We start from the raw sequence: 27837 nt of genomic DNA, 5'->3' as shown, positions 1-27837 counted from the left end.
CGACATCAACAACAATGGCAAACCGTAGTCTGTTTTGGTAGGAGATTTCTGATTGGAGCTGCACAGTCAGAACGCGTAGTCGCTCTATTCTCGTCGTATGCCTTTTTTTTTGAATTCGTGAATTTTATTTTAAAACAAAAGACCGCGTCTAACGCTATTGTGGTATATTTCCATTTTTTTTTTTTTTTTTTTTGGAAAATGTGCGAGGCGCAGTTGGCGAGCTCACACAGTCTGTGCATGTGTGTCCCTGCTGCTTTTCTGCTGGGCTACAGCTACTAACCTAGCTGCTTTTCACTCGGTGTGTAGCTAACGTTAGCCTGGCCGCGTTTATTCACTTGAGGGGGGAAACACAAGCGTATGTAAAACGATTTTTTTTCGATTTGTTTAGCGGTAATTGTGCTCAATCGTTGGCTAATCGTCGCTGTCGGGTACGGTAAGAAGTGTTGCATGATTTGTCGTAGAAGATACTTTGCTGGCTAGCTAACAGGCTAGCTATTTGTGTGTATTCTTCGACTGAGGAAAACGGCGAGTTTTCTTTTAAAGTATGGATGATCAGACCAGGATGATGACGGGTCTCACCGGACTAGGTGGACTGCCACAAGGCGATGTTGGTGACCCAGACTCGGTCAGGAAACAGCAGTCTCTCGGGCAGCCTCAGCAAGACATAGGGGATATCTTACAACAAATAATGGCCATCACCGACGAAAGCCTGGACGAAGCACAGGCCAGGTAAGACAGGGGAAGAGCCATTTTCCAGTGGTTTACTTGTGTTGTATGAATCTTATTTTTTTGTTATAGGGCTTAAGCGTTTATGTGAAAGATCGACTTAAGTTGATGTGTAAGGTTAAATAAAACATTAATTGAAGTTTATGTTGCATTGTAATTCGTTGGTAAGCCAGTAGTGGTTAATGTAGTTATGGAGTAACTTGAACACCCACAGTACACTGCTGTTGTACTTTGGAAAAAAAGGTTCTGCAGATTGTGTTTCGTTGAACGTTGTAATTGCATACATGCTTGAAGAAAAAAATACAGCGATTAAAATGCTTATTTGGTTTTAGCAAAGTGCCACATCTAAAGTTTAGTTTTTTTGAGTTCGACAATCGGGGCCGTGTAAATGCATTAAAATCGCTTCTAGAAACGTTAAGCTAAACCGTGCTCACGGTGCATGGACCTTTTGGTTTGATTGGCATTATGCATTGCATTTAGAAAACGAAACAAATGTTTAAAGACCGTTTCTAGTATCTTCCTGTTGGTTTATAGGACAATATAAAAGTTGGTGACGCCAGTTTTCTCTTCACACCACTAATAAAAACTATCAAGAAGTAGCTAAGCCAGTAGTATACATGTTTTCTATTATAGTACATATTTTGTAAGTGACTAGAATCAAGCAAAGTGAGTGAAATTATCTTTTCTGGTCACTTTGCAAAGCCTTGGTATCGCTAATCAAACTAGGCCAACTTAGATTTACCTATTGATAACGTGTGTATCAACAATGCAACTTTAAGTCATAAAAATCTCGATTGAAATGCGCGAGGGAGTAAATTAAGGCAAGGCTAAGGATTACTCAATTACCCAACGTACCACCCCAGTGTTATCGGTGTTGACAGCGGTCGTTCATTCATATCACTCCTCAGTCAATGTTTGTGTTAAAGGTGTTTTTACGTAACATTATCATAGTGACTATGCTCTGCAGGGAGTGACTGACCCGTACTCACTTACCATGTGGCTCAAGGAGCATAAGGTCAGATTCAGATGAAGCGTCACTATTTCAACAATAGACAACCCTCGACTGCAAGACTGTGGCCACAGTGTGATGTGTCATTAGCTAGTGATTTTCCACCCAACATTTGACCACCTGGTTCTCTTAATTAATTCACTCCTCTTACACTCCCTCCCTCCCTGGTGTTCATCCTTTTCATTGTGTGCTGGGTGCAATCAATTCTCCTATAATGTGTAAGCGAGTGCAGCTGTCCGCAAATCGAGTTTCTATTAATGAGATGGTGGTGAGGGGGAGGGATGATGCTACACCAGCAGCCTATGAACACTGGGATATTAACTTATATTTAGTACAAGTTTGAAGACTTAATTAAGCCTCATTTCATAACAAAATGCACATATTTGGAATATGTCTTGTAGTCTATTATTTTTGTTCTTTTGTGAATTGTAGAGAGCATTTACATAAGATCTACAATAATTAATAAAATAAAGTAATGAAACATAATGCAGCATATGGATGCAGCAGACCTAATTTTAGAAGTTAGCATGTTGTTCTGAAACACTCATTAAAGCTCTAACTGCTTTGAAAGTGCCACTAGTTCCCTTGGTGTATGCTTATGTTAATCTAAACTCACAATACCAGAGCATGTCCTCCTAATAAAGCATGTGTGGAGGATTAATACTAAATAGATTGCAGCCTAACATTAGTTCACTGGACTTTATACAAATTGTCTCCACTCCTCTGCTCAGCTCCTTGATGCTGCCATGAGTTCGTAAATAATAATTTAGTATAGTAATTTAGTATTTTTATATGTTAATATATTTTTCCTCAGAACTGTGTTTTGCATTAGCTGACAGATTAATTTGGAGTAAGTGTGCAGTTGGTTGGCTGTTTAGGCATTTGTTTCTGGTTTACTTCAGTTAAAAAGCCAAAACATAACATGATTTAGGTTGTACATGGAAGTATTGATTCAGAATTTATAGTCCTAATAAATATCATACTTGACTCCAAACAAGCTTGTCAACCACTTATCAGTCTTTTCCTCGGTCATGATCTACAGATTAATTTCTGAAATGGCTTATGTTAGCATGACGTCCTTGTCATGCAGGGTGGCAGTGTGTTGGGATGGGGAGTGGGCAGGGTAGCGCAACAACTTGGTGTTGCATAGTACACATCATGCGCACCATCCGCCCTCATCCTCTCACCCTGTCGCCATATGTTCAGATGCTGGCCAGAGGAATCGCCGGCGCATTGGGGTGGAGCAGACGACCCCACAGAGGGAGGGAGAGCAGGGGGGGGCATGGCAGGGGGTGGCCTGCCTCTCAACTTCCAGCACAGGTCAGTACAGGACCGCATGAGCACCTCCTTCTCCCCCTCCTGCTCATACCCTCCATGCTGAAGGCAGCCCTCCCCCCAACTCAAATCCAGCAGTGACAGAATTGGTGGACAACATGATATATTTAATGTTAGACACATAACTCTTTATACTATACTGCCTAAATATTCTCAATTCTTCAATAAACACATTATTTGCTAGTCACCAGAGTCCCCTCATTAATACTGCAGTTTATATTCACAACTGGAATTGGTGTTGAGGTCAGGCATAGCCAAATCATATTCATCTCTGGTTGTTTTAATGTGTTGTGGTCATGTTATTTTGAAAGAAATGTTTAACTGATGGTTGACATTAAGGTTTTTTTTGTTTCATCTTTTCCTGTTTATGCTAATTGCAAACAGAGGCCTCATGCTGTTTTTGTTTTTATTTTCACTTAAACCTTAACTGTATGTTCCATATTTCCAATTACATGGGTAAGCTGTTGCCACGGAACCCTGTTTTGTTGTAAAATATGCCTCTTATGATTTGTACTCTACACATCCAAATGCTGATGTTTTCTGTATTTATTGCAGAAGTCATTACAACTAACAGAAGCATTTTTTAGAAGATAACGCAGTATGGCAGCACTGCACACTATGGCCACACAGTTGCCATTGAAACTTAAAACGCATACAAAGGGGTAGCATAATGTCTTCTATGTTTATTTGCATATTTATGTTATGTCTGACTTTTTATTGTTTTTTTTATGTTAAATCAAGGACTTTTCATATTGGTCTACAAATTAATACATCCCTCTCGGTAAAATGAGAAACAATAGTGGAAATAGAGTAAAGTTATTTAGGGACATATTAGGATCAGGGCTTTGCTACAGCATTCCAGTTGAAGTTTTAATAAGTTGAAGTTTTTAATAAACTGTATGTAGGTGTGTGGGTGCATGGATGTGTATTAGAAGGACATTTTGTTGCTAAAGTGTTCTGATTTGATTACGGTGACCTGCAGAAATTTTGTCTTTCTCCTTTTAATTGCTATTAGACTGTTCGGCAATAAAGAGAATGCCTGTGATTAAATTAAAAATGCAACTTTATCCTAATCCTCTCAATGTACCATCTAGTTTCATGGAATAGGTCTTTCCGTAAGAGGAAACTATTAGATTGCTGTGCATTAACTCTAGAATCTTGTGTTCAATAATGATGACCTTGAGGTTTGGCATCATTACCTGTCCCACAGTGCAAAGCATCCAAATGACAACATTACTCTTGTTACTTCAGATTGACACATCAGGGATTTTTCCGCAGTGGCAAAAGCAATTTGGCTATTGAAAATGCCTTTAAAAAACATTGCTCTGTCCTGTAGTATTACACTACACTGTTGAAATGCTGTATGCTTAATACATACAGCTCCTCTACCTGTTTATGGGGGAGGACATGGAATGTCTTGAGATGGAGGTCTGTTTATCGCAACTCTCCTTGCTCTCTCCCTCTCTTATTCCCTCTTCTCTCTTACAGGAAGCATGCCCTGAACTGTCACAGAATGAAGCCAGCCCTCTTCAGCGTTCTCTGTGAGATCAAAGAGAAGACGGGTGAGTTTCTACTTCACTCAGTATTTCTGTTTTTCAGTCTACACAAGTGTAGTTGCAGAGTGCTTTTGCTCCAGTTTCCCTGGCACCAACTTACTTTTTTATTAGCTTCTCAGAACTCGTTTGAATATTGAATATTGATTGTATTTGTGGTAAAACTCTTTTAGCTGTATGTATTCTGTATGATTTAGTTCACAATCACTCTGTTTTACAGTTTCTTGTTATTTTTGCATTACAGTTTCTTAGTGTAGTGCTGAAACTTTGTATTTTGTCTGGTGTCCAGATTTCACGGTGACTTGCTAAGCAAGTCTTAGTAGATGGGTGTCTTTGAACCTTGAGCAGAACTAACAATTTTTCAAATGGAGGGCTCAAGAAAAATGTACAGATTCTCCTGTTGATTGCAGTTCTCCATTAAACAAGTCAATATTGATTCATAAAATTTAGAGATCGATCGTTGCTATGCCTGTTCTAGGAAACATTAAATGTGTAACTTCTGATTCCGTGTAAAATGTCTACTTTCTTGGCAAGTAGTTATTACAAAGTGCACAAACCTTTTATTTTGGGTAAAGTAGATGATGGCATCTACTTTAGTAGATGATATTACATTTTGAGTCCTGACAGTGCCGTAAGAGACATGAGGAGATAGAATACAAGTGAACAATGTGTGGATTTAACTTAATTCAGTCTGTCCATGGTGGGAGCTAACACTAGCTAACTAGCTAACATCTGTCTGCATACATCAGAGTGATGTTTTATCAACACAAACACTGCAGATGAATTAATGTTAGGTAGTCAACTCAGTTTCTGTCTTGCCTGTGCTCAAAGTGATCATTAAAGTGGATATGCTGTAGTTACTTGGAGCACCTGCCGCTGACAATCCATGTGTGGGATAGAATTTATTTAAACATGTATAAATATGTTGAATATTCCTATTTCTCCAGGTTTTTATACAGAAAATGTTTAGTTATGTGAATTATAACCAATGAACTATAAGATTCTTAGACAACCTTAATGCAATATTGCTAATAATCTGACATAAGTAAATCATAAATGAAACGGAAAAGTTATGAAAAATATAGTGTATATAAAAATCTAATCGAATCAGGAGATGAGCGCTGGGAGATGGTAATTTAATGTCAGAGCAATATTTACTGTTAGAGGTACGGGGCCCAGCTCAGCTGGTAAGGCAGTCTTCCACGGACCACAGGGTCAGTGGTTCGATCCCCGCTCCTGGCTACAAGTGTCCTTGGACAAAACACTGAACCCCAAGTTGCTCCCGGTGGGTCGTGCATGGATCAGGTGAGCACCTTGCACGGCAGTCACCGTCATCACACTATAAGCAACTATTCACCATCAGTTTAGATGATGTCATTTGGAGTAGCTGGTCAACAAAGACTACAACCTCTGTAATAGAGGCCATTCAGACAAGGTCATCTGAAGTTGTTTAAAATAGAAGCAGATAGATATTTTGCTATAGGAAAGGCAGAGAGAAGTTTGTTACTATTTCTATACATACACTTCAGAAATAAGAACAATTGAACCAAAGGGAAAATTTGCAAAGTTGATACTAATACTTGTATTACTGCAAACTATCCAAATTATTGCATTAAAACATCAAACCTGATCGTGACAATGTTCATGGACATTTAGTTGACACCAGGCAGATATGAAAAACCTATCAGTAGTTATTGCTTTATACTCACACTTTTTTACGAGAGGGGTCTCTTTCACCCATCTTAAATCTGCTACATCAAAACAAAGTATTGGGTATTTGTGCATTGGAATTAAATTTCTATTCCTATTGAGGCAATACATTCATACAAACACAGCATGCAAAGCAACAACAAAGTGTTCTCATCCTGTCCTAAAAAACAACAAATACATTTCAGATATAGACCATCTGATTAGAATAGTGTGCTGTGGTATTATTTCAGGTTTGCTCTTACTCTTAAAATGATATAAAGTAGTTACTGCTTATTCTCATCTTGTTAAGCTGGGGATCTGAAGACTAGCAGAGACTGTCAAAGAGAGCACACTTAACGACTGGCCGGGAACAACTGAAAGTTCTACTTTCCAAATCCTGCGAGAATGGATTTCCCCCGTGTTCTTGTGCCGAACAAAATATGGCGGCAACTGGGAACTTTAACTAAACAATTTGTAGGTAAAAGAACAAAAGACAAAAAAAGCACCAAAATCATGGATGTAAAGTGAGAAGAACGCAGACTATTGAGCCGTGACTTCATCTGTCAGTCATAAATATTAAACCTTTTTAAAATAATTGTTGTGAGAACATCTGGCAGAGACTGGGTCTTAAGACCGAAGACTAAATTTTTTTACACAGCACACACAACCAGTCTCTGAAGTGTTTGCTGGCCTTTAGGTATTTGAGTCAGCTACCTGATAAGTAAGCTGGGTACTAGGAATACACAAATACATATAATCTTCTATCTCCAACAAAAATCTACCTGGGGAAACCAGGTTTCCCTAATGCCCTACTTTGATTTAGAAAACCCGCTTTTCCATTTACAAGAAATCAGTTCTATAATCTGGCCACTTAAGTCCATGTAAACACTCATATTCTAGTTGTGTTGTGGGGGACACATGGCTGATTGATGGTAAAGGTGTAAAGAATTTAATGCTCTGCCTCAGCTAGTTCTGTTCTCGTCTTGTTTTACTTTTTTTTTTCTCTCACTTGCCTTGTGTATCTTCTAACAGCAAATGTCTCTTGTTCAAACACAATTTGAAAATGCTGCACTGCTGCCTGTTGTGGCCCTCTGTCAATAATGTATTATTGCTCTCTTGTGATTGGAGAAAAGTAAAGGCTAGGCTTGAGTGAGTGGGGCAGGGTACACAGTTTCCCAGGCAACCAGTAGTCTTATTTACCCTAATGCCATTCACTTTGATTTTCACGTTTAGCCTTCCAGCAAACCCGAGACAGTGCTTTTGAGTACCCGTACAGTAAGCTGAACAGAAAAACAGACAAGACATGGAGATGGGTAAACAATAGGTTCATGCTTGAGGTGAAGATGCCAACTATGAAATATAGATATTTGGCTTTGCCTGTACTCTTCTGGCCATCTGCCATGTAGGGCCCTCCTAACACCACTGTGTACCTGGTTTGCCATTTTTCTGCAACTCCATCAGGCCCCCTGCAGGCCCCATTATGTGCCTCTGGAATGTGAATCGACTTCTCTCCAGTGCAGCTTGTGGAAGACCCAATCAGTAGTCGTCTAGTATCTTCACAGATTTTCTGCAGTCTTTTTGCTAACGAACATGCACTTGTGTTTGCACAGCCCCACACACACACACACACACACCAAACTGGGATAAAAGCAAACTCTGTCTTGGGTCTGCTCCTACCGCCTCAGACTTGTCCTCTCCCCATCCTTTCCTCTGCCTCATTCCCATTCTTGAAAGAGAAGACTTGCTCTGAACTCAGGGCTTTGATATGGTAATGTAATGGTGGTAGTGGAGGAGGGGAGGTGGGATGTGGGGGATGGGAGGTGAATTCCTTTGAGTGCTGCAGTTGGTTAGATTGTTTTCATTGTAAAGGAAATGTTCTGTGCAAATGCCAGTAACCCCCCCCCCCCCCCCCCCCAGACACACACAGAGACACACACACACACACACACACACACACACACACACACACACACACACACACAAAAACACACACAAACAAAAACACACACACAGCCTCAAATCCAAAACACCCTCATTTTAAAACAGTGCTTGTGTTGTTCTGAGTTCTCGAATTAAACATGACCTCCATCTGCATGAATCTTGATTCTTGGTAATACTTTTATTAAAGATAGATTTCAAAAAAGAAATTAAACCAATTGAAATACTTGAGAGGAGAAGTGATCAAAGTTTAGAGCCAGTGGCTTTGCCTCATCTCAGTTCTGTTCTCCCTTGCTCTCATGGGTATTTGCTGTAAAAATAGCTCTTGGTGCAATGGGACAGCTTATGCCAAAATCTCTTGCAAGCCACTGCAGTTACTCAGGGAAGTTTTTGTTTAGTTTGGGAATGTTTGAGGCATTACTACTTATTTGTAGGCATTCAATGTACTTGACACGTGAAAGCAGTGAATCTGTCACTCACTGTATATTTTGTCCCTTGTGCTTCAGCGTGAAATGTTTTTTATTTTGGGCAGATTTTAAATGGAAGTAATTATTTTCCATGCGTAAGGGTTAGAGACACCAAAATGTATTATGAGTCACCTGCCAACTCTCTTACACTTGGACAAGTTCACACCCCAAAACTTGCTACTCATCTTGATAAGCTGTCTGATAAACAGCACAGTTGGGTAATGCCACTAGTTGCCAAACTGGCTAGAAACTTACTGACTAGGACTAAGACTGGCTGCCTTTGTGTTGCCTCTTATTAAAAGTCTATGCATCATTCAATTTTTTTATGATATGCATGTCACTGTATTACCATCATTTATATAGCTATGGTTTAAAATGCAGCAACATATTTATTATTATTATTTTTTTACAAAAAGGACATCCTGATGGCCTGTTGCCAGTGTGATGTTAACTTAAGCCAGCTGATCGCACTGTTGGGTGCCCATTTATGCCAGTATCCTAACAGTGTGTCTGGTGCACTGGTTATTTGCCATCTGCCTCAGGTCAACTCCATTCTGTGCATTTTGAGTTGACTGAAGAAATGATAACTTACCCAATTCTTCAAATGATGAGTCAACAGGTTAAAAATTAAGCTTAGTCCTGTAATTTTGGTTTAATTTGAGTGTGATAGTTATCTATCTTGGGTGTCAGTGTCTTATTTTTCTAACCATAAAAATCTCAGTCAGTGCCTGCAAGCAGAGCCTGCAGCACTTATCTAGTATGTTGGCAAAGCGGCTAGGTGACAACCCATCATCACATCCTATTAACGTTTTGACAAGACAGATGAATGGTGAGATTCTCAACACAATGAATTCCTCATGTGGTTTGTTGTTTTTGTGTTACTTCTGGCTGCATGTTACAAAAAAGCTTCTTCCATTTAGACATAACTAATGTTAATTACAATCATAACTGATGAACAGGTCCATGGCACGCTGGTATGGTGTTGTCACATTACATAAAACCAAAGATTTTCATAGTAAATGTTTTTTGATTTATTGCTGTACATTTAAAAGATCATTATGTTTTGACTTCCTATAGTCCTACATCGCACCAGAAAATAAATCATATTGCAATATCTTTGATTTAAAAAAGCCTTTAGAGTGGTTCATATTTTCCTATTCGGCCTGTAGCAACACACCCATAGCCATCTTTTCTGTGTTTCTATGTAGTGTAACATTTATATTAATTGAATTTTGATTTAACTTGACAACCATTTAAATGTTAACCCAACAAAAGGTTGGTGTTGTAGTGATTTTTGCAAATTACTGAAGTTCTCTAATTAAATCCTTTCTTACCCCCACCTGTACTCATATTATTGGCATGCATTACAATTCCTTTTACAAAACCAAAGGGCCTTAGTTAATAAAGTTAATAAAATTACAGCTTGATTGTAGTCATAAAAACACAAAATCAGAGCAATATTATTAAAATAACGTAATTGCTGTATGTGTATGTTCACATCTTGAAATCACTTTTTTAGAGTCTAGAAATCTGTTGTCTTTTACATTTTAACACCAGTGTACAAAATTTGAGACCAATACATTACACAGTAGAGATTATCCAGTTTCAAATGTGAACATCCAGTGATTTATTTAGATGTTTTTATTCCACCAATTGAGTACAGTAATTGAAGTCTAGTGAATAACATGCCTCATTACAGCAACTTAATTATTATTAGGTTTCGAAGAGCCTAATTTGGAACAGAGCCATTAAATTTTATGAGTTGTTAGGAACCTGTGGGAGGGTTTTATTATATTTTTATGAGGCAAAGCATACAGTGCCTTTTAAGCCAAAAGTGTTAACAAGATAAAAAATAGTTTGTTGCAACAATACTGCCGATGTAAAGCTTACAGTACAGTATTTTCAGTTTTACTACCACTAGGGTCTTAAAAAAATGATACAACACTGACTATTATAGTCATATTATCTAATCCCTTGATCAAATACTCTGACTTTATATTTATACTTATTCAGGATTGTCTCATCAGTTGTTCGGGGGAATCTGTAGTGTTTGTGGTGTCCTGCCACTCAGTTGTTGTTTTTTTGTTTGATGTTGTTTAGGTTTTTTTTGGTTGTTTTTTTTCTCTTACTATCCCTTTTGCAGAGAAGAATGAAAAAAGATAGTGAGTGTTGGGAGGGGTACAAGAGTGATACAGGGAGATTGATGAGGCAGTAAGAGCAGGAGTAATTACTTGGTGTCCATTCCCCAAGCCAGATTGGCAGACGGCTAATATCACACAGACCCCTGGCCCTGACAGACACACCACTACCCCCACTCCCAACTAAAACTGGGGAGGCAGAGAACCCCAACCTTCAGCCTAGACCTAATGGTGTGTGGGCCAACTGATATCCCCATGTGGTATTATTCCTGTAGGAATTTGTTTTCTGTATATTGACAACTGCTGTCTGGTGTGACTAGAAAAGGGCTCAGTGGGAATGTTCTCCTTTTAGCCTGCTGCAATATGACTTTGGCTATGATTTACCAACGGCAATGATTTTTGTGGTGCTGTTACTTCGTATTTGAGGGGGACCACCTCAGCTGGATACGGAAGACTAGGTATAAGAGTTTAATAACTGACAGCATTAACAGCATGAACTGTGTTACTGTACTGCATGGTTAGATTAGGACAAATGGCCATTTTATTTGTGTGTGTGTGTGTGGGGGGGGGTGGTATAGTTTGCAAGACAAATTTTATGCTCTGATGCCACCACAGTTGGTTCATTGAAAGAGTGGTAGGAAACATGGATAGCAGCAGGTAATAAATAAGTGTAATCTCTGTCTTGTGCATCTGAAATATTGATCAAGCATTTTGCCATTTGCTTGAAGCCGCAATAAGTGGAGCCAGATCGCCACTATAACAATATTCTGCTTATTAGTTTTTAGACCATTGATAGACCTGATAGGGGGCCTGGCTGTAGGGGGCCTGTTGGCTCAATGGCTCAATAGATAGAGCATCGGGGTGTGATGCAGAAGGCCACAGGATCAAATCCCACCCTACCAGGTGTGACCCCAGCCAGCTGTCAAGGGCTACCCTGGTGCTGGTTCCGTGCCTGGATTAACAAAAAAAAATTGGGAGGGTTGCGGCACAAAGGGACAAATCAACATGCGTAACACGTTTCGCTGTGGAGATCCCTCAAAGAGTAAGCTGAAAGCCATTGGTCTTTGAATTAGTTTTTAGACCATTATTGTAGAAACTAGTCATTGTTTGAACCATATTTTTTTGACAAGCTAAAGCTGTTAATAAAAAGCCAATAAACCATCTTAAGCCAAAGACATTACAGGATTTGATTACAGATATGATTGCGTTGAAGAATACCACCTATAGCAGTGCAATGTCCATGCTAACCACAAACAAAACTCTTTAATGTTTTACTTCTACATTCTATCTTGAAGTAAAATATGATTATTCATACCCTTTCTTTCCTGTTTGCCAAAGTCTCCACAAACAGAACAGCTAAAATAACCTCACAAACCTGACGCATTAGCTGAGGCAAAGTTAAAAGTAAGTAAAAGATAACCAACACAGCTATGTAGCAACTAACACGAAAGCTTGTGCTAGTAGCTCCAGTTTCATAGTGTTATTTAGAAAGATTCCTAACTTTGCTAACCTTGAGATATTCAGCTTCTGGGTATAACTCTGTGTGCTTGTGTAGGTGATCAAAACACATCAAGCAAACACAACACGAAACATAACAAGCCAGCTTGTAAGTTATTACTTAATGGTACCACAGCAATAATTCCTGCACTGGATCTTTTTTGAGTCTTTGTATCTTTTGTAGAGCTTGTCAACAAATGCAGGCCAGTCCAATATTTACTCTTGTCCAGTCACTCTGTTTTTCCACCTTCTCTTCACTTCCTCTGATGTTGCCATAATCTGGCGTGTTGTGCCATCCATGCTGGCATTTATACTTTGCCATAGCGGCCCACTTAGTACTCTTGAGAGGTCTCTGGGATGGGACTCCAAAATCATAAACTATTAATTCACGATCCATGCCTGCTTTGAGTGTGGCAGAGGTGCCAATTTCCTTTTATAAATGTAACTTGTAAAATCACAATGATTTTATAGCTGTTTTTTTAATCTAAAAATGCTACAAGTTGGGGATTTAATAGTTAAAACTAGTGATAGGAGTAATAAAGAATTTTAACTAAACAAAAAACGTCTACATTTATTTAATTTGCTTTACATTTCACTGGAATTACCTACTAAAATAAAAGCAGATAAAACTCAACAACACTGAGTTGACATACATACTTTTGACAGATGCTGCTAGGATGTAATTGGCTAGATTGACGTGATAGGAAAGGTGCCATGTTTTAGGTACTTATGGCTCATTTCAATTCACAAATGTGCTGCAACTTATTTGTAACAAGTAACTAGAAATACTGAGTGACCCATCAATACTGGACGAAGATCACCCACAGGGCGGACTCCAACATCTTCATCTTATCTGCCCTCCCTCTCAGCATGTCTATGCCTTTTACACGGCTTTTAGGCTTTGCTCTTAAAGGAAACTGGCATCTCTTTAATTAAAGATATGTAAATGTAGTCTCAGCTGGATTGCGTTAGTTCGGTGGCGGTGGGGTGGGAGAGTGCTGGAGCCTAGCACCTAATCCTGACTAATTAAAGATTAATTACAATTGATGGGAGCCTTCCACCCCTTTGCAGTAGTACACATTGCTGTCCCAGACAGTGTGTTTGTAGATTTCACACCATGTCATAAATGCAGGGGAGAAATGGAAACATCAGGGTTGGTGGAGAGATGGTTTGGAGGGTGGGGGGATTACACTACCCAAGGTTAGCAATATGTATTTGTTTATTACAGATCCTGGTAAGCCACTGATTCTGTTTACAGCTAGTGGTGCTCCTTAGTCTAGATGGATGGATACATTTATTAATTTTGGGTTATTTAGATTAGAGCCATGGTGTTGGAGGACAATTATTTTATATGTCAGTATCAATTTATATGTATACTATATATGTGTACATGGAATGCTATGTATTTGTATGCCTAGTTATGGATATCCTCCAGCAAAACCACTTGTAATTTTTTTCCTGATCAGACATATATATTATAGGCACAGTTATTTTTATTCCGCACTAAGATGGTACATAAGACCCTGCAGACTTACCATGTAGCCTTAGCTCTCTCTGGCACCATCTGACTGTGTCATAATGCTTGTTCACTTGTTATAAATGGGCACTGCTCTTCTGATCTATCGCTTAATTGCCACCTAATTTGCATAACAGTGCAAATTAACGACCTCTCAAATGAGCGTTCATTTTTCACAAAGTCTTTAGGAGCTCCTTAAGAGTCTGTGCTAATGAGCACAGGAGGCAGCTGGCCTGATGAGAGTTGACTGGGGGAAGATCCTAGCAGTGCTCTAACAAGCCTCCTGCTTAGGTGCTCTTTGTCATTCTCTTCATCTTCTTGGTGACATTTGAAATTCTATATTCCATTTCTCTCATACTTTGTCTTTGTGCAGAACTGGACTGGACTGTAGATTTAGTCACAGGTGCTTTAGCGGTTCTTTTTATATCTCTTATAAACATCAAACATTTAATCCCGTTTCCTATATTGACACCACAATATTTTTTTTTTGTTACCTGAAATAATTTGCTGTTCCTTACCAGTCATCTTATCCAGATGAGCCTGCAATTCAAGGTGGAAAAGAAACTTTAAAAATTCTTCAATATCATTAGGGGAAAGAAATATGTTGTCATTATGGTAGTAGAAAAGGCTCCTTAACCTGTCCATTTTTAAGTAACTGAAGCTGAATGTTGAGCTTTTTAAGGGTTACAAGCCCATAATTTGCATAAAGAAAATACAGATGCATGAAGCATGACTGTTTTTGATTGTACTGCTAGATGTATTTCATGGGATTTAAGTTTGTTTCATTCTGGTTAGTTACTTGCTTTACTCCGATTACTTTTCTCACATTTAATAGGTGTATCACTTTAATCACTTTAATTTTTAATGACATTCATCTAGATACATGTGTGTTTAGTTTTAAAAGTTAAAATAACATTTTAAAATTTGGATTGTAGCATGTTTGGATCATATTTACATGTGCATTTGTTTCCTTGAGGGGATGGGTAATAGTTTATATCTTTGTTTTCATTTTGTTACTTGTGTGATTCCAGACTATATTGTCATTTTAGCATTTTAAAATAAGCACTTTAATTTGCTGATTAAAATTAGATTTTAGTGTTAATTTCGAATTGAAGTATATAGTAAATTTAACCATTAATGAGACTGCAGATCCCTTATTGTCTTATACTGGTGTAAATTAAGTGGCATCACAAATAGATCTTTCCCCCATTAGGGTCTGTGTATTGGTGTGTGTGTGTGTGTGTGTGTGTGTGTGTGACAGTGTGTTTATGTATGACAATTCAAAGGGGATCACCTAATTATCGCTTGAGTGTCTAAGCCTCACTCTTTAGTTAATTAAGGGCTGATGAATGATGTGTTGGACGGAAGTGGTGTTTGCCCAAGGTGTGAGTTCTCCAATTCACACTGTAATCAGACCACACTGTTTACTCTCAATGCCTATTCTGTGTGAAAGTGTGAGCGTGGGTCAGTTTGTCTTATAGTTGGGGGCTGCGTTCGACAGGGCTCTGATGAACTACCCAAACAGATGCTGATTAGTGTGAGCTGCTTAAAGTAGGAATGGACATATGGATTGGGCTTATTACGTGGACTGTACTCTACGAAAAATACCCTTTTGGAAGAATGAGGTACACACTTTTTATGTCAAGTTTGCACTATAACTGCACCTCTTCCCAACTTGCATTTGGGTAACAACTCGTATGCTGGTTTTGTTTTTTTTTTTGTTGTTGTTGTTTTTTTTGTTATAATTCCAAAAGCAATTTTTTTTTAACAACCCATAACGTACCAAAATTACATTGTAAATTAAAATGCTGTATTTGTAGACAGTTTAGTTGTGACAGTTGATATTAATTAATTTAAAAATATAATTTTGTAAAGAAAGTGGGGAAAAAAGTATAAGGCCCACTAGTTGTCATGTTATGTTACTGGGGACTAAATGAACATGGATGTCATTTATTTTGAAGTGCTGTTTTTCTTTTAAGATGTAACTTATTACATTCAGCATATTCAAAGACCAACAAGACACCAGTAAGTAAATCGGGAAGAATAAATGATTAGGTTTTGCTTCAGATACCCCCCCCCCCTTAAACTTTGGCCATCTAGAGCAATGTTTCATCAAACTCAAGACCATATTCATGCGGGTGGGTTTTCAGGAGGCATCTGCTGGGTCATGTATGGTTTTATAAGTTCACCCATGTAATTTGTTAATAAAGGTGAAAATCTTTACAATAAAACAGTGAAAAATAGTTTAATTAAGAAACTGGCCACAGTTCCTATTTTTATCTAGTTGAAGTTGTATTGCTAATGGCCTTTTTCCATATTGTGCAAAGTTTTATTTATTAAACTCAGTTTTACCTCTCCAGAGCTGCAGTTGAGATTTATTTGTGCAGCTTTTCTAAAGTGCATTTGCATATTCATGTAGCATATTTTCATTGTGAAAACCATATTTATATGGCCCATTCTCTTTATCTGAAGTCACTGTCTGTAATGAAAGGAAAAACTGATGTTTTCACAGGCCCATGTTTTCTCTCTTTCTGGCTCGCTCGCTCTCTGGCACCTCTGTACCCTGTATATCCTTGTTGCCTCTCTCTCTGTGTCTTGCTCTCTCACACACATATCTTCTCCTGTGACTCTTTTTTCCAATTCTCCTTGGTTCTCCTTCTACTCTCTCTCCTTACCTTTTTCTCCCTTTTTTTTCCTTCTCTCTCTCCCACTCTCTTGCTCTCTCCCAGTGAAAGGCTGAGAATACCCAAGGGAGCTGATGCAATTAAAATGCTAATCCTGTCTGTCTACAGAGAGAGGGAGAGGGGGGGCTGACAGCATGAGGGATTGCGGCTCACATGGAGAACTCGACTGAAATGGAGAAGGGGGGGGGGCAGTCCACTGTGGTGATATTGGGAGGGGGTTCTGAGAGGGAGAAGGGGGAGGGGGATGCTAGCGAGAGAAACAACAGACAAGGATAAAGCTTGTGCTTTGAGCTGAGCAATGATATACTGACTGCATTTAAGTCTTATCTGTCCCTGTGTGTGGAAGGCATTACAGTTAATGTACAGCACTACACTACTGGTTAGGTTGTTCACCCTTACCTGCACCACTTCATATATTGTGTGTTGTGTCTCGGTACAGCACACTATTTCCACATTGGCTGTGTAGAAATGAGAATGATTATGTATGCAGTGAAAGCCCAGCTGGATACCCTGAATATTTCATAGTATGCGTTGCTCACTCCCACTTCCAGTGCCACACAGCCTAGCTATAGTGTGCATAATGGTATGATTTCGAAGAGCTGTAGATGCAGGCTGTGCGTCTTAAGTTGTCTATTTGTTTTTCTTTTTAGGGGGGAAATTTAAGTATCATTACTTACAGCATTCAGCCGCCTCCCAGTAACAGAACGGGCCTAACAGCAATGTCAAGGGTTAGTTGATCAAAAGGAAACGCTGCATAAATTTTGCAGCAAAACAGCTCACTGGTTTTCAGACGTGGGTTTTTTGTTATTGCATAACTGTATCTTTAGAGGTATCATCACGGGTTTGTGAAGAGTTTTAGAGTAATTTTTATCCGTGCTTATGTCATATGGTTCTTTTCTGTGCAGTGTCTTAACTTATCTCAACAGCTGCTATAATACTACTAGGCCACTAGACTGTGCATGACTGCAATTGTGGGTAATTACAGCTTAATTGGAGTAATTAGGGGAATGTAAGGGCATTAGGCTACAGCTGGGGGGCATAATGAGTAGAGGGGGCAAAAGGGAGGGGGGTGAGGTGAGAAGCTAAGAACCACAGTTGCCCTCTTTACTGTAGGTCAGTTATACCTCTCGGTGAGTGGATGTGAATATTAACCCTCCACATGTGGGTGCATAAAATCAAAAATGTTGTGTTTTCAATACGTAGAACTTCAACCATGAGTAGGCAAATTATTAAAAAGATTATGTAGCAGTTACAAAACATACAGTTCTCTTGCTAAGAAGTGTAGAGGTTGTGAATAACTAAAAGGAAAAGAAAATAAGGAGGGAAAGAGATGGGCGAATCAGGGTCATTAGTTCAGGCGGCTGGGTCTGCTGCATTCCTGAGCCCTGAGATGGGGGAGCAGCAGAGCAGGAATGTGCCTTGGAGAGAGAAGAGACCTAAGCAAAGGGAAAGAAACAAGCAAGAAGGAACAAGAAGGAAAGGGGAGGGGAGTGAAAGTTGGACACTTTGCTACAAGAGGCCTTAAATGGTGGAACAGACTCATTTATCAAATGAAGTTTGAAAAAGCACAAACTCATCTGCTCCATAGCCCTTGGAAACATTAAGCAAAACTGTTTTTGTCCTCATTTCTTTCACATCTGTTAGCCCGACAGAACAGTTCCACTCATCTGTTAGATATGACTTCTCCATGGCTGGAAACTTGTTTTTCAGCTTGAATATATGGCAAAATTAAGAGAACAAAAAGACTTACAAGGTTATTGAAGTTGTACTAACTAGAGAAACTCTGAGTGGGTGAGTTTATACTCCCCCTAACCTTTGATGATGAGCTTTGACTAACTACAAAAATCTTTAGGGAGGACAAGAATTTAGCACCACCCAGTTTCCACTGGGATTAATCTTTTCATCCATATTGTTTGCATCTGCCTCTTGGAGAATCCCATTTGGTTTAACTGATGTTTATTTTGTCCTTCGCTTTCTTAATTTAGTCTTTAGTTATAAACATTGAGATTAACATAGACACTAATTTCTGATTCTGCATCACTAGGTCATGATTATGGATTTATTTATTTAATGTTTTACTCACTATCAAATATTTATTTAATGTTTTACTCACTATCAAATAGTTGCTGTATTGTAAATTGCCTTATTGGTTAAGCAAGTTACTAATCATCGATACTATTGTTTCAATTCATTTTTCTAATTAATTTAAACTTTTAAATGCATAAGTACATTATTTGTAAGCCACTTCATAGTAAAATTTACCTCTACAGATATTTTTATTTAAATGCATTAATACTGTCATAACCATCTTGAAACCCTATGCTTTCATACGTCATTATTACCTTTTACATAACATAACATATTGGTAACTATTGTGTCTAAGACATTGAATTGTGAAGTTCTTATTTCTGTAGCTGGATAATTGAAAAGCAAAAGTGGCAGAACGAGTCAAGTGTTAAAAGCTTTGGTTCTGAGGAAGATACATTTCCCTATACTTAAAACTTTTAGGTAACTCTGGTATTTGTAAAAGAGTGTGTATGTGTGAAAGAGAGAGATGAGAGCATGGCTGCTGGCTGACAGAGGTCCTAGTATAATACAGTGGTGGAGAGCAGGGACTGATAACTATACTTATGGCCACTGGGGCTCATAGTGACAGCACATGCACTCCCATTACTGGTCCCATGCCTCATGCCCTAGCCCTGGCAGCTTGCCACTGAGGGACCACATTGCCCTCTGCTGTTGATATAGAGGAAGTTCAGGCTCGTTGAGAATTCACCCAGGCACTCTTACTCATGACTCAGGGGAGAAACTTGACTAAGGTTTGACAGGGCTGCATTTCTTAGAATTAGATAAAGCATCTTCTCATGCACACCTAGAACCCAGGATATCAGCTCTTTCCTTCAGGTGAAACCAACATTATTCTGGCATGGCAATTGTACTGAAATAATAGAGTTAATTTTTTTTCGTGAACACATGATTACTAATGTTCCTGCCTAACTACAGTCCTCTTTTCCCCTGTCCAGTGCTGAGTATACGAGGTGTGCAGGAGGAAGACCCCCCAGATCCCCAAATCATGCGGTTGGACAACATGTTGCTTGCTGAGGGTGTGTCAGGACCAGAAAAAGGTGGAGGATCGGCTGCAGCAGCTGCAGCCGCAGCAGCAGCTGGGGGCTCGCCCACCGACAGCAGCATTGAACACTCTGACTACAGAGCCAAGCTTGCTCAAATTCGCCAGATATATCATTCTGAGCTGGAGAAGTATGAGCAGGTGTGTGCTGGGCAGACATAAATGCTAACATGTTATGGCAAATGTTATTTAGGACATCAGCTTGAATTAGAAACTTCTTTCCATTTAAATTATTGTGATTGTACTTTTTGATGTGTGTGCAGGGATTATTATTAAACCTTTAATACTTTAACAGATGACTTAAACTTTATTCAGTCATTAACAGTTATTTAAAATTTTCTGCAGAAATAGAATTGAAATGGATATTATTAATCATCGTTGTACAATATAGTGTACTTGAAAATACTCTGAAAGTACTATGAAATAACAACGTCTAATACATAACCAGTTTTTTAACATGCATACATTTTGTTACACACGATATTTTCATAATTGCATTTGACAGACATTGAGAAAACATGGTCATGTAACAAGCTTGCGTTCTTTACGTCTGGTATTTAGCAGTAGCCCCACTTTCCTGATGCTTCACTGATAATGTAGAGCCACTTTCACATATGAACTCCCATGGACAATGTCCGAAGATGATTGAAGTAAAGGTATCTACAGGTTTTTTCAACTAATTTCTCTCTCTTTGGTCCAGGCCTGCAGTGAGTTCACCAACCATGTAATGAACCTGCTGAGAGAGCAGTCTCGCACACGGCCCATCTCTCCCAAGGAGATTGAGCGCATGGTGGCCATCATCCACCGCAAGTTCAGCTCCATTCAGATGCAGCTCAAACAGAGCACCTGCGAGGCAGTCATGATCCTGCGCTCACGCTTCCTTGATGCCAGGTATGTGTGTGTCTAGCTGGTATTTGTATTGTGTGTGCGTTAGGTGGTCAGTTATTTTCTTGAGTGCTGTAATCTGAGCAACTTTACTTTGTTGTCAGACATGTACATTGCAAATATGTTGGTCATTATGTCTTGTCTCTGTTTGTCAGACGTAAGAGGCGTAACTTCAACAAGCAAGCTACTGAGGTGCTGAACGAATATTTCTACTCCCACTTATCTAACCCTTACCCTAGTGAGGAAGCTAAGGAGGAACTGGCTAAAAAGTGTGGGATCACTGTGTCTCAGGTGAATTGGTTACACACTTATTATCAATGATGGTAAACGCATACTGCAGCTATTTTGTTTCAAGATCAGTTTTAGCGAGGCTTTTTTTTTTTGTTAGTTTTGTTTTATTGTTATTAATAAAAAAATGTGTTCTTCAGGTCTCTAATTGGTTTGGCAACAAGAGAATACGCTACAAGAAGAACATTGGTAAGTTCCAGGAGGAAGCAAACCTCTACGCAGTTAAAACAGCGGTGGATGCTGCCAATGTGTCGGCGCAGGCTAGCCAGGCCAACTCTCCGGCAACGCCCAACTCAGGTACCATGTGCTCAGTCTCATCTACCCACAGGCCTTATTACTTCTCATTAACAGGCTTCAGTTCCCTCATATAAACTAGTGTTCTGAAACTCAGCTTAACCTGATTATACTATACAATAACTATAATGGACTGGCTTGATTTTTAAAGGAAATCAAACACTGTACAAGAAATTTGTTCCAGCATTGGGTGATTAGTGTATTGTGAAATTATGCTGTTTAATTTGATTTAAATAATTTGTAAAAAATCTTCAATTAACAACAAGATTGTGTGTAACTTGCCTACAGTACATTGCATCGGTTTGTGGTACATAATCTTACATTTTATAAATGTTTTATTCACAGCACACAGTAATTTTATATTGACCTAAATTTGCAAAGGAAGTTAGTTAATTTCCTTTGTCAACTTCACCTCTAAATAGGTACTGTTTAAGCCTTTGTAGAGTACCTGAATGTGAAGCTTGAGCAAGAAGCTGTCTGTGACAGCATTTATATTTTATAAATAAGAAAGCTGCATTTAGTCTGTTTGGGTGAGATGTCAATCATCTGTCTTGACAGTTTGTTTTAATGCATTGTTTTTTTCATTTTAGTTTCTTTAATACTAGTATTTCATAATAAAATACATCTCATCATTTTGAACCTTTGTGTTGAGATCTGCATTCACCACTACAATAGTCTAATGACAAATTATTCTATTCATAAGATATTACTCAAACAAGGGTTCATGTATACAGAACAAGAAATGCAAATGTACACTACAAACCATCTATTGACATTGATTATACAAAATACTAGAGTCATTCAGTATTTGTTTTATTTATTAGTAGAGAATTACATTTAACAATATTTCTACATTTTTACATTTAACAACATTTTGGTTTCTTGATGTTGAGCAGGATCTACATTTGGCAAGCAATAAAGCATATAATCACAAAGTAGTTTACTTTTGCTATTAGGTTCTAAGCAGTAGTTTGGATGAGTTTGTTCTAGTCTTTGGTCATGGTTACATCCTCTAATCCTTTATCAAAAGCCCAATATATGTAATCCACACTGAACTAAACAAACTAAAACAATATTGTAACAAAACACTTCTCGAACTTAAAAAGAAAACAAAACAGATCAATGCAATAAATAATGCAATGCAATTAATTTTTTGGCAAGCTATGACAAAAAGCAGTTTCTGATGCTGTGTGCTGTGAAGAATCTCTGATTTTGTACTTGTACAATTATGGATTCAGAAGCTAAGATCAGTTACGTTTATATTACAGCACGTTATTACAATATGCTAGTCCATGACTAGTGTTGACATTTTGACCCCTTGGGACTTTGATGGGGCTGATTGGATACTCGCTATATAAATTGCCTGCAGGGTCACCGGGGTCATACAGGTTGTCTCACACAGGCGATGCCTACCTTGGTCTGCGTTCTATCAACGGGGAGGGTCTCAACATCACCCCCTCTCTGCACCAGGTATGCACTGAGGGCAGCTGCAGAGTTGGCCTCACTGCCTTTAACTTAGCCATCCAGACTCCTTGGACACCTTTAGTCTAGCTCCTTTAACCTTGACCTCTCCTCAGATGTCCTGTCCTGTCTTTACCTTTGACCCCATCAGATCCCTGCCAAACACAGACTTGTACTTCTTTGCACTGCACAGTCACCCGAGGAGCATATGACTTCACACATGATGAACTGTGATTGTTAACGGCTTTTTAAAATTGTGTTCCTGCATTTCCCTCTATATTTACACTTCCACATATTCCCTACTCCTACGTATTTCTTCAGCTTCAGTGCAGACTCACTTTAGGGTCATCAAAGCTATCCTCAGTAGTTTTGATGGAACTGGAATATTACTGGAGGTTAAGTCTGCAACCCTCTGGTTAATGGTTAGTTAGTTCTGCCACCTAAAATGGTCCCCTTTTACCTGCCCTTTGAAACATCCTTCTATCCCTTACCTCCATGTATTTACCTGTTCATGTGTAGACCAAAAAGAATTTCCCCAATACTTGTTATGAGTGCTGTCTGTTAATAACTGTCAGATCATCATAATTCTGCTAAGTGTTACATAGTATTACAAAAATATACATTACAAGAACACACAAAAATAGCCCTCTGGCTTCTGTTGCAGGTAAACGCAATGTTGAGTGTTTACACTGACTGTAAAGGGGGGGCACCATCCGGAAAGCATTAGGGATATAGACTGGTTCTCATGCATGCAGTAGAGGTCTGTGGATGTTTTAGTGCCCTGTTCTGTGTGTGGTTGTATAGTTAAGAAAAAAACAGGTAGCAAATTGATTCAGTTATCTGAAGTGTCTGTTAAAATTTGTGGATGTATTTTATCTCTGATAGGAGGATACCCTGCACCGTGCTACACACCTGACGGGCGGCTATGAGGAGCTGTCGGGTAGTGGCCTCTACACCCCTCATTGCCTGGATGTGAGTAGTAAATTAAAACCATGTGTGGAGAAATCTCTAGACATATAAACCTTGGTTGATCAGATTTAAAATGCTAAACATGTCTGTTTAAGTAATACAAACCTAGGCCAGTTTTACCACCAGGATTATCTTGCAAATCAACATGTACTAGGATCTGACAAGACACCACTTAGTCCTATTTCTAGAAAATAACTTATGGCTAATGATTGGGATAAGAAAGGCCTTCACTAAATTGATCATTGTCAAAAAAAAGCTCCCTTTAAACAGTTCTCACAGGCTGCATTCAATCTAGGACAGTTCTATTCCTCAGTTTGAGTAAAATTGGATTTGATGTTAATTCTTGACAGTGTAAAGAATGTTCTTGACAGATAACACTACTATTGTTGCCACAGTGTTGTTTTTCTTCTGCTTCCTTTTTTTGATTTTTGATTTTTATTTGAGTCAACTTTTAAATTGCTTTAAATTGTTGTAGTTTGAGGTAGACAGGTCCAGCTACCAAGTCAATATACTGCAGCAAATGTTTGATGTAAAATAAGTGATTAATATGGAGTCATTATGACCAAAGCATCTAAAACACTTGTCTGGCTTACTGAAGAATATTATAACAGCCATTGTACAAGGCAAAAAGATTAACCTCAGTTTTATTACACGATCGTATCTGATAGGATGCAAGTTTTTCAGTAATTTTCAAAACCAGGTGCTATTTGTCTCGAACGAGCCTACAGTATCAGTCAGTTAAGATTATGTTGAATTAAATAGGTAGCTGTTAGAATGGATAGTATTTTGTCTGCATCTTTTGGCTATAAAGTGCAAACTTCATTTATACAACCAATAAACTAGCTCCTGTTACAGAATACTCTCTTCTTGTTTATTGACAGGCTAACAGCTGGCAGGACACCACCAACCCCCCTTCGGTCACCTCCCCTCCTGGTCCTCCTGGCAGCGTCCACTCAGATACCTCCAACTGATCTGGTGGCTGTCCCTGCCGTCACTTCATTCCCACTGCAGTCTGCTCTGACTACCATTCTCTGTTCCCATTTTTCAGATATTCTCTTGTGTCTCAACTAGACAGCCACACAAGGCTATATTTGCATTTCATAAACACACACTGTGCTGGAACACAGGACAGCCAAACAATATTTGTGAGGAATGCTTCCTCTGCCCCACAGCTCCACATCAATGCTCAAAGCTCTATAGCTCAGAATAGAAGAGGGATAGAGCTTCCTGATGCTGAGACAGAGAAAATGTCTTAACTATCAAGGACATTTTGAAAACCACTGACCCAGCTGTGTAGGTGATCATGATGTCTGTACATTATGTGTATATGCACGTTAACGTCATGCAGTACTCACACAGCTTGTCAATGTGCTGTTGACCTCTGCATTTGACCCTTTGCTTTGGAAAACTGTGTGATTGCCTGCATCTCTTGAAGCCTTGGCGTTTGACAGCCAAACTGTTGACACGGATCACCAGGGAGCTCTGCTCACCTTGCTCGTACCAAAGTGCTGCCCCAGTAGTTGTCAACACATCTGTTCCTCTGAAATCACCCTCTGCCAACTCAACACAAGACACCATTGTATCTTCCTGTCCTCATCGCTTGATGTTTCATTCTGTTGGAGATTTCAAAGTGAATAACTTAAATATGCACAAAAGGTGCATGCAGCCCTCTTCCATAACACACGCCTCAACTTTTCAGTCATTTTAACAGAAGGCTGACAAAAAATTGTGTCAAGCACAAGTTAGCATCCTTGTTGTGGGTGTCCCTACCTGTAAAAGGGTAGTTAAGGGGATCACTGTTCTAAGCCAGGCAGGACAGGTGATAATAGGACTGGTGCGAAGAGGAGGAAAAGGCAGAGAGAGAAGAATATCTTTGGTTGAGTGGATGTAACTAATAACCCTTTTTGTTGCTAACCAATAGAGGGTGTCGTTAGATGGCTTGTAGACTTTAATTCTTCCTTTCTGTCCACTAGTTTATTTGATTGTAGAATATTTTCTAATGCTGTTACACCAAGAATGCACCAGCCACCACCAAAAATGAGCTCAATAAAGCATCTAGATGACATTAGAAGGGTGGAAAGATTGTGGGGCATTGATGTTATTGGGACAAATGTGACATGAATTTAGAAATGTGACTGTCTTCCATGCATGTAGAACTTCTAGGCGTGATATTGTTTTCATTTAACCTTCCAAGTTTTTATCTTTATTTTTATTAACAAAAAATAAAGGTTATTATTACAGTCAGACCAAAAAGGATAAAGTGAATCATGTATTGCATTAATATGTGTCTCTTTATGGGCGTGTGTACAGTGTTGTTGGGATGTTTTAGTCAAACCTCTGATCTTTGTCAGCATTATAGAGACTGGGTGCTCCCACCAGCCAATGACACACCATGTGGGATTCATCTGAGATCTCCTCCCCATCTTGAAACATTTAAGCCTGAGGCAACACGTTACAACCTTCTGTTGTACCGAAAACCAAAAATACAATGTTCAGCAATGTAATAATGCTATTCTGTGTCTCTAAAGTTGGTGCACAGCCACCTTTTCAGTTTGAGGAGAGGAGAGAATTACATTTATATCGGTGTGTCTCATTGTGTTATTGTCATGCCTCAAGTTAATTTGACTTTTGGTGGGGGGGTTTGTTGTGGGGCTTCATGGGAGGAGGGTGGGTGGAGTGAGGACTGTCATATCACACCTGTATTTTGTGACTCTAGAACATATGCTCTCCCCTTTTACCCATCCTTTAACGCCTGGTAAAACCACAACTATATTGTTTTTAGTTAAACAGCCAATTGGGCAAGGGCTTCTCTCTCTTCTCTGTTACCAAAAAAAAAGAGGCAGCACTGGGTGTAGTAAAAGTTTTAACTCATGTTTAAGACAAACCTGCAGTGTTTTGAGGGGGTTTTCATTCTTTGGAACTATTTTATACATTAACTGTTATGTGAATAACAAAGCATTTTGATAGTAAGGTAAAAAGCCTTATGAAGATTTAACTGTCAGCCTAGACTTTGTTGAACTATGTTACAGAACAAAACTTGAGCTTGCAAGCTGGTCACATGTGATATCCCACATATAATTACTTGTTTTGTTACTCATTGCAGTTTATACAACTGTATTTTAGGAATAATGTTATCACCACACCAAATTATGACACCCCCCCCCCCCCCCCCCCCTTTTGTACCTGTTGTAATGGATGTCACTGTACAGGTTGTGTAATTTGTTTTTGTTTTGTTTTTTTCTTTTATAAACTTGATGTTTGGTTGATATGGCAGTTTTATTTGTATTTGTGTCACAGGATTCATAACGCTATATTAATTTTGAATATTATTGAGTTTTTGTTACATAACTGGGTGGCAATGTAGGGTTTACAAGTGTGACATTTGGTGCTGTGGAAAGATGATCATAAATTGAGGCTCTGTAATGGACGTGATTTTATGCATTTTGCTGTATTGATTCACGTTTCGGTTTCTACGTTTTCCACACTCCCTCAGTTGTACAGTTTTTTTCCCCCAAAGCAAGCCCACATCTGTGCTTGAGTCAGTTCAATGTCTTTTTCAATTTAAGTGGGTTTTAAAAAAGATTTTTGGAAAATAGGTTTAAAACATTTTAACATTGACAGTTGTACAAGTGAGAGCTGAGGTGCTGATGTTGCCTGTTTTAACACTTATCCTCCTAAAACCTAAAAACAAATTTATGTGAAAGCAGTATATCTGGATACAACAGAATAAAGCTAAAACATCTTTTTTGGTGAACAGATACAAAAACTTAATTTACTTTCTACTGTCAAATCTTGTTTGGATTCTTAAGTGACTAAATGACTTCCACAGTACCAAATGGCCTTTAAACCTGTTTTTGTTTTTAAACTTTTGTTATTAGTATATTTGTATCTTCCCTCTTTCCCCTGTATTTACCCCTCTCTCTACCTCTGTCTTTCCATTTCTCTTGTATATAACCCCACTGTTTTCAGACTTGTCAGTCTGTATGACTCCTTTTATACCTCAACTTTAGAATTGTTCTAGAAAGAGTAAAACAAAAAGAATATGACAAATTGTAGTGTTCTTATTAGAAAATTAATAAAATAATTTAGTGTGATCTTTTAATTTTTTTTTTTCAGTATTTGATTTCTGATTTTAGGAGTGTTTCATTTTATAATTTGTCACAAATGCTCTTGTGATAGTCAAATGTAATAAAAGGAGAGACTGCACCATCTGATGATTAATATGTGCCTCTTTCAGCTCTACCCTGAGAAATAACCATAT

General features: G+C 38.7%; 1 protein-coding gene across 5 annotated transcripts; it reads left to right on the top strand.

Moving 5' to 3' along the window:
* The first annotated feature begins 6 nt into the window (after positions 1 to 6).
* Positions 7 to 27787, top strand: pbx4 (pre-B-cell leukemia transcription factor 4). 5 transcript variants are annotated; one of them, XM_067476943.1, is made up of 11 exons: positions 7 to 428; positions 544 to 729; positions 2942 to 3055; positions 4559 to 4632; positions 19576 to 19820; positions 20380 to 20570; positions 20720 to 20855; positions 20993 to 21149; positions 22516 to 22616; positions 23493 to 23579; positions 24458 to 27787. In XM_067476943.1, the coding sequence occupies exons 2-11, from the start codon at positions 545 to 547 to the stop codon at positions 24545 to 24547; spliced, it is 1380 nt and encodes a 459-aa protein (XP_067333044.1). In that variant the 5' UTR covers positions 7 to 428; position 544; the 3' UTR covers positions 24548 to 27787. The 5 variants fall into 5 exon arrangements, with proteins under 5 accessions (XP_067333044.1, XP_067333043.1, XP_067333045.1 ...); XM_067476942.1 differs by having other exon boundaries at positions 7 to 433; XM_067476944.1 differs by lacking the exon at positions 2942 to 3055 and having other exon boundaries at positions 11 to 729.
* The last annotated feature ends 50 nt before the right edge of the window (positions 27788 to 27837 follow it).

This window comes from Channa argus, chromosome 15, assembly GCF_033026475.1.
Source record: "Channa argus isolate prfri chromosome 15, Channa argus male v1.0, whole genome shotgun sequence".
In the NCBI taxonomy this organism is placed as follows: Eukaryota; Metazoa; Chordata; class Actinopteri; order Anabantiformes; family Channidae; genus Channa; species Channa argus.
The sequence above is the reverse complement of the archived record's forward strand: the minus strand, read 5'-3'. Positions and strand labels throughout refer to the sequence as shown.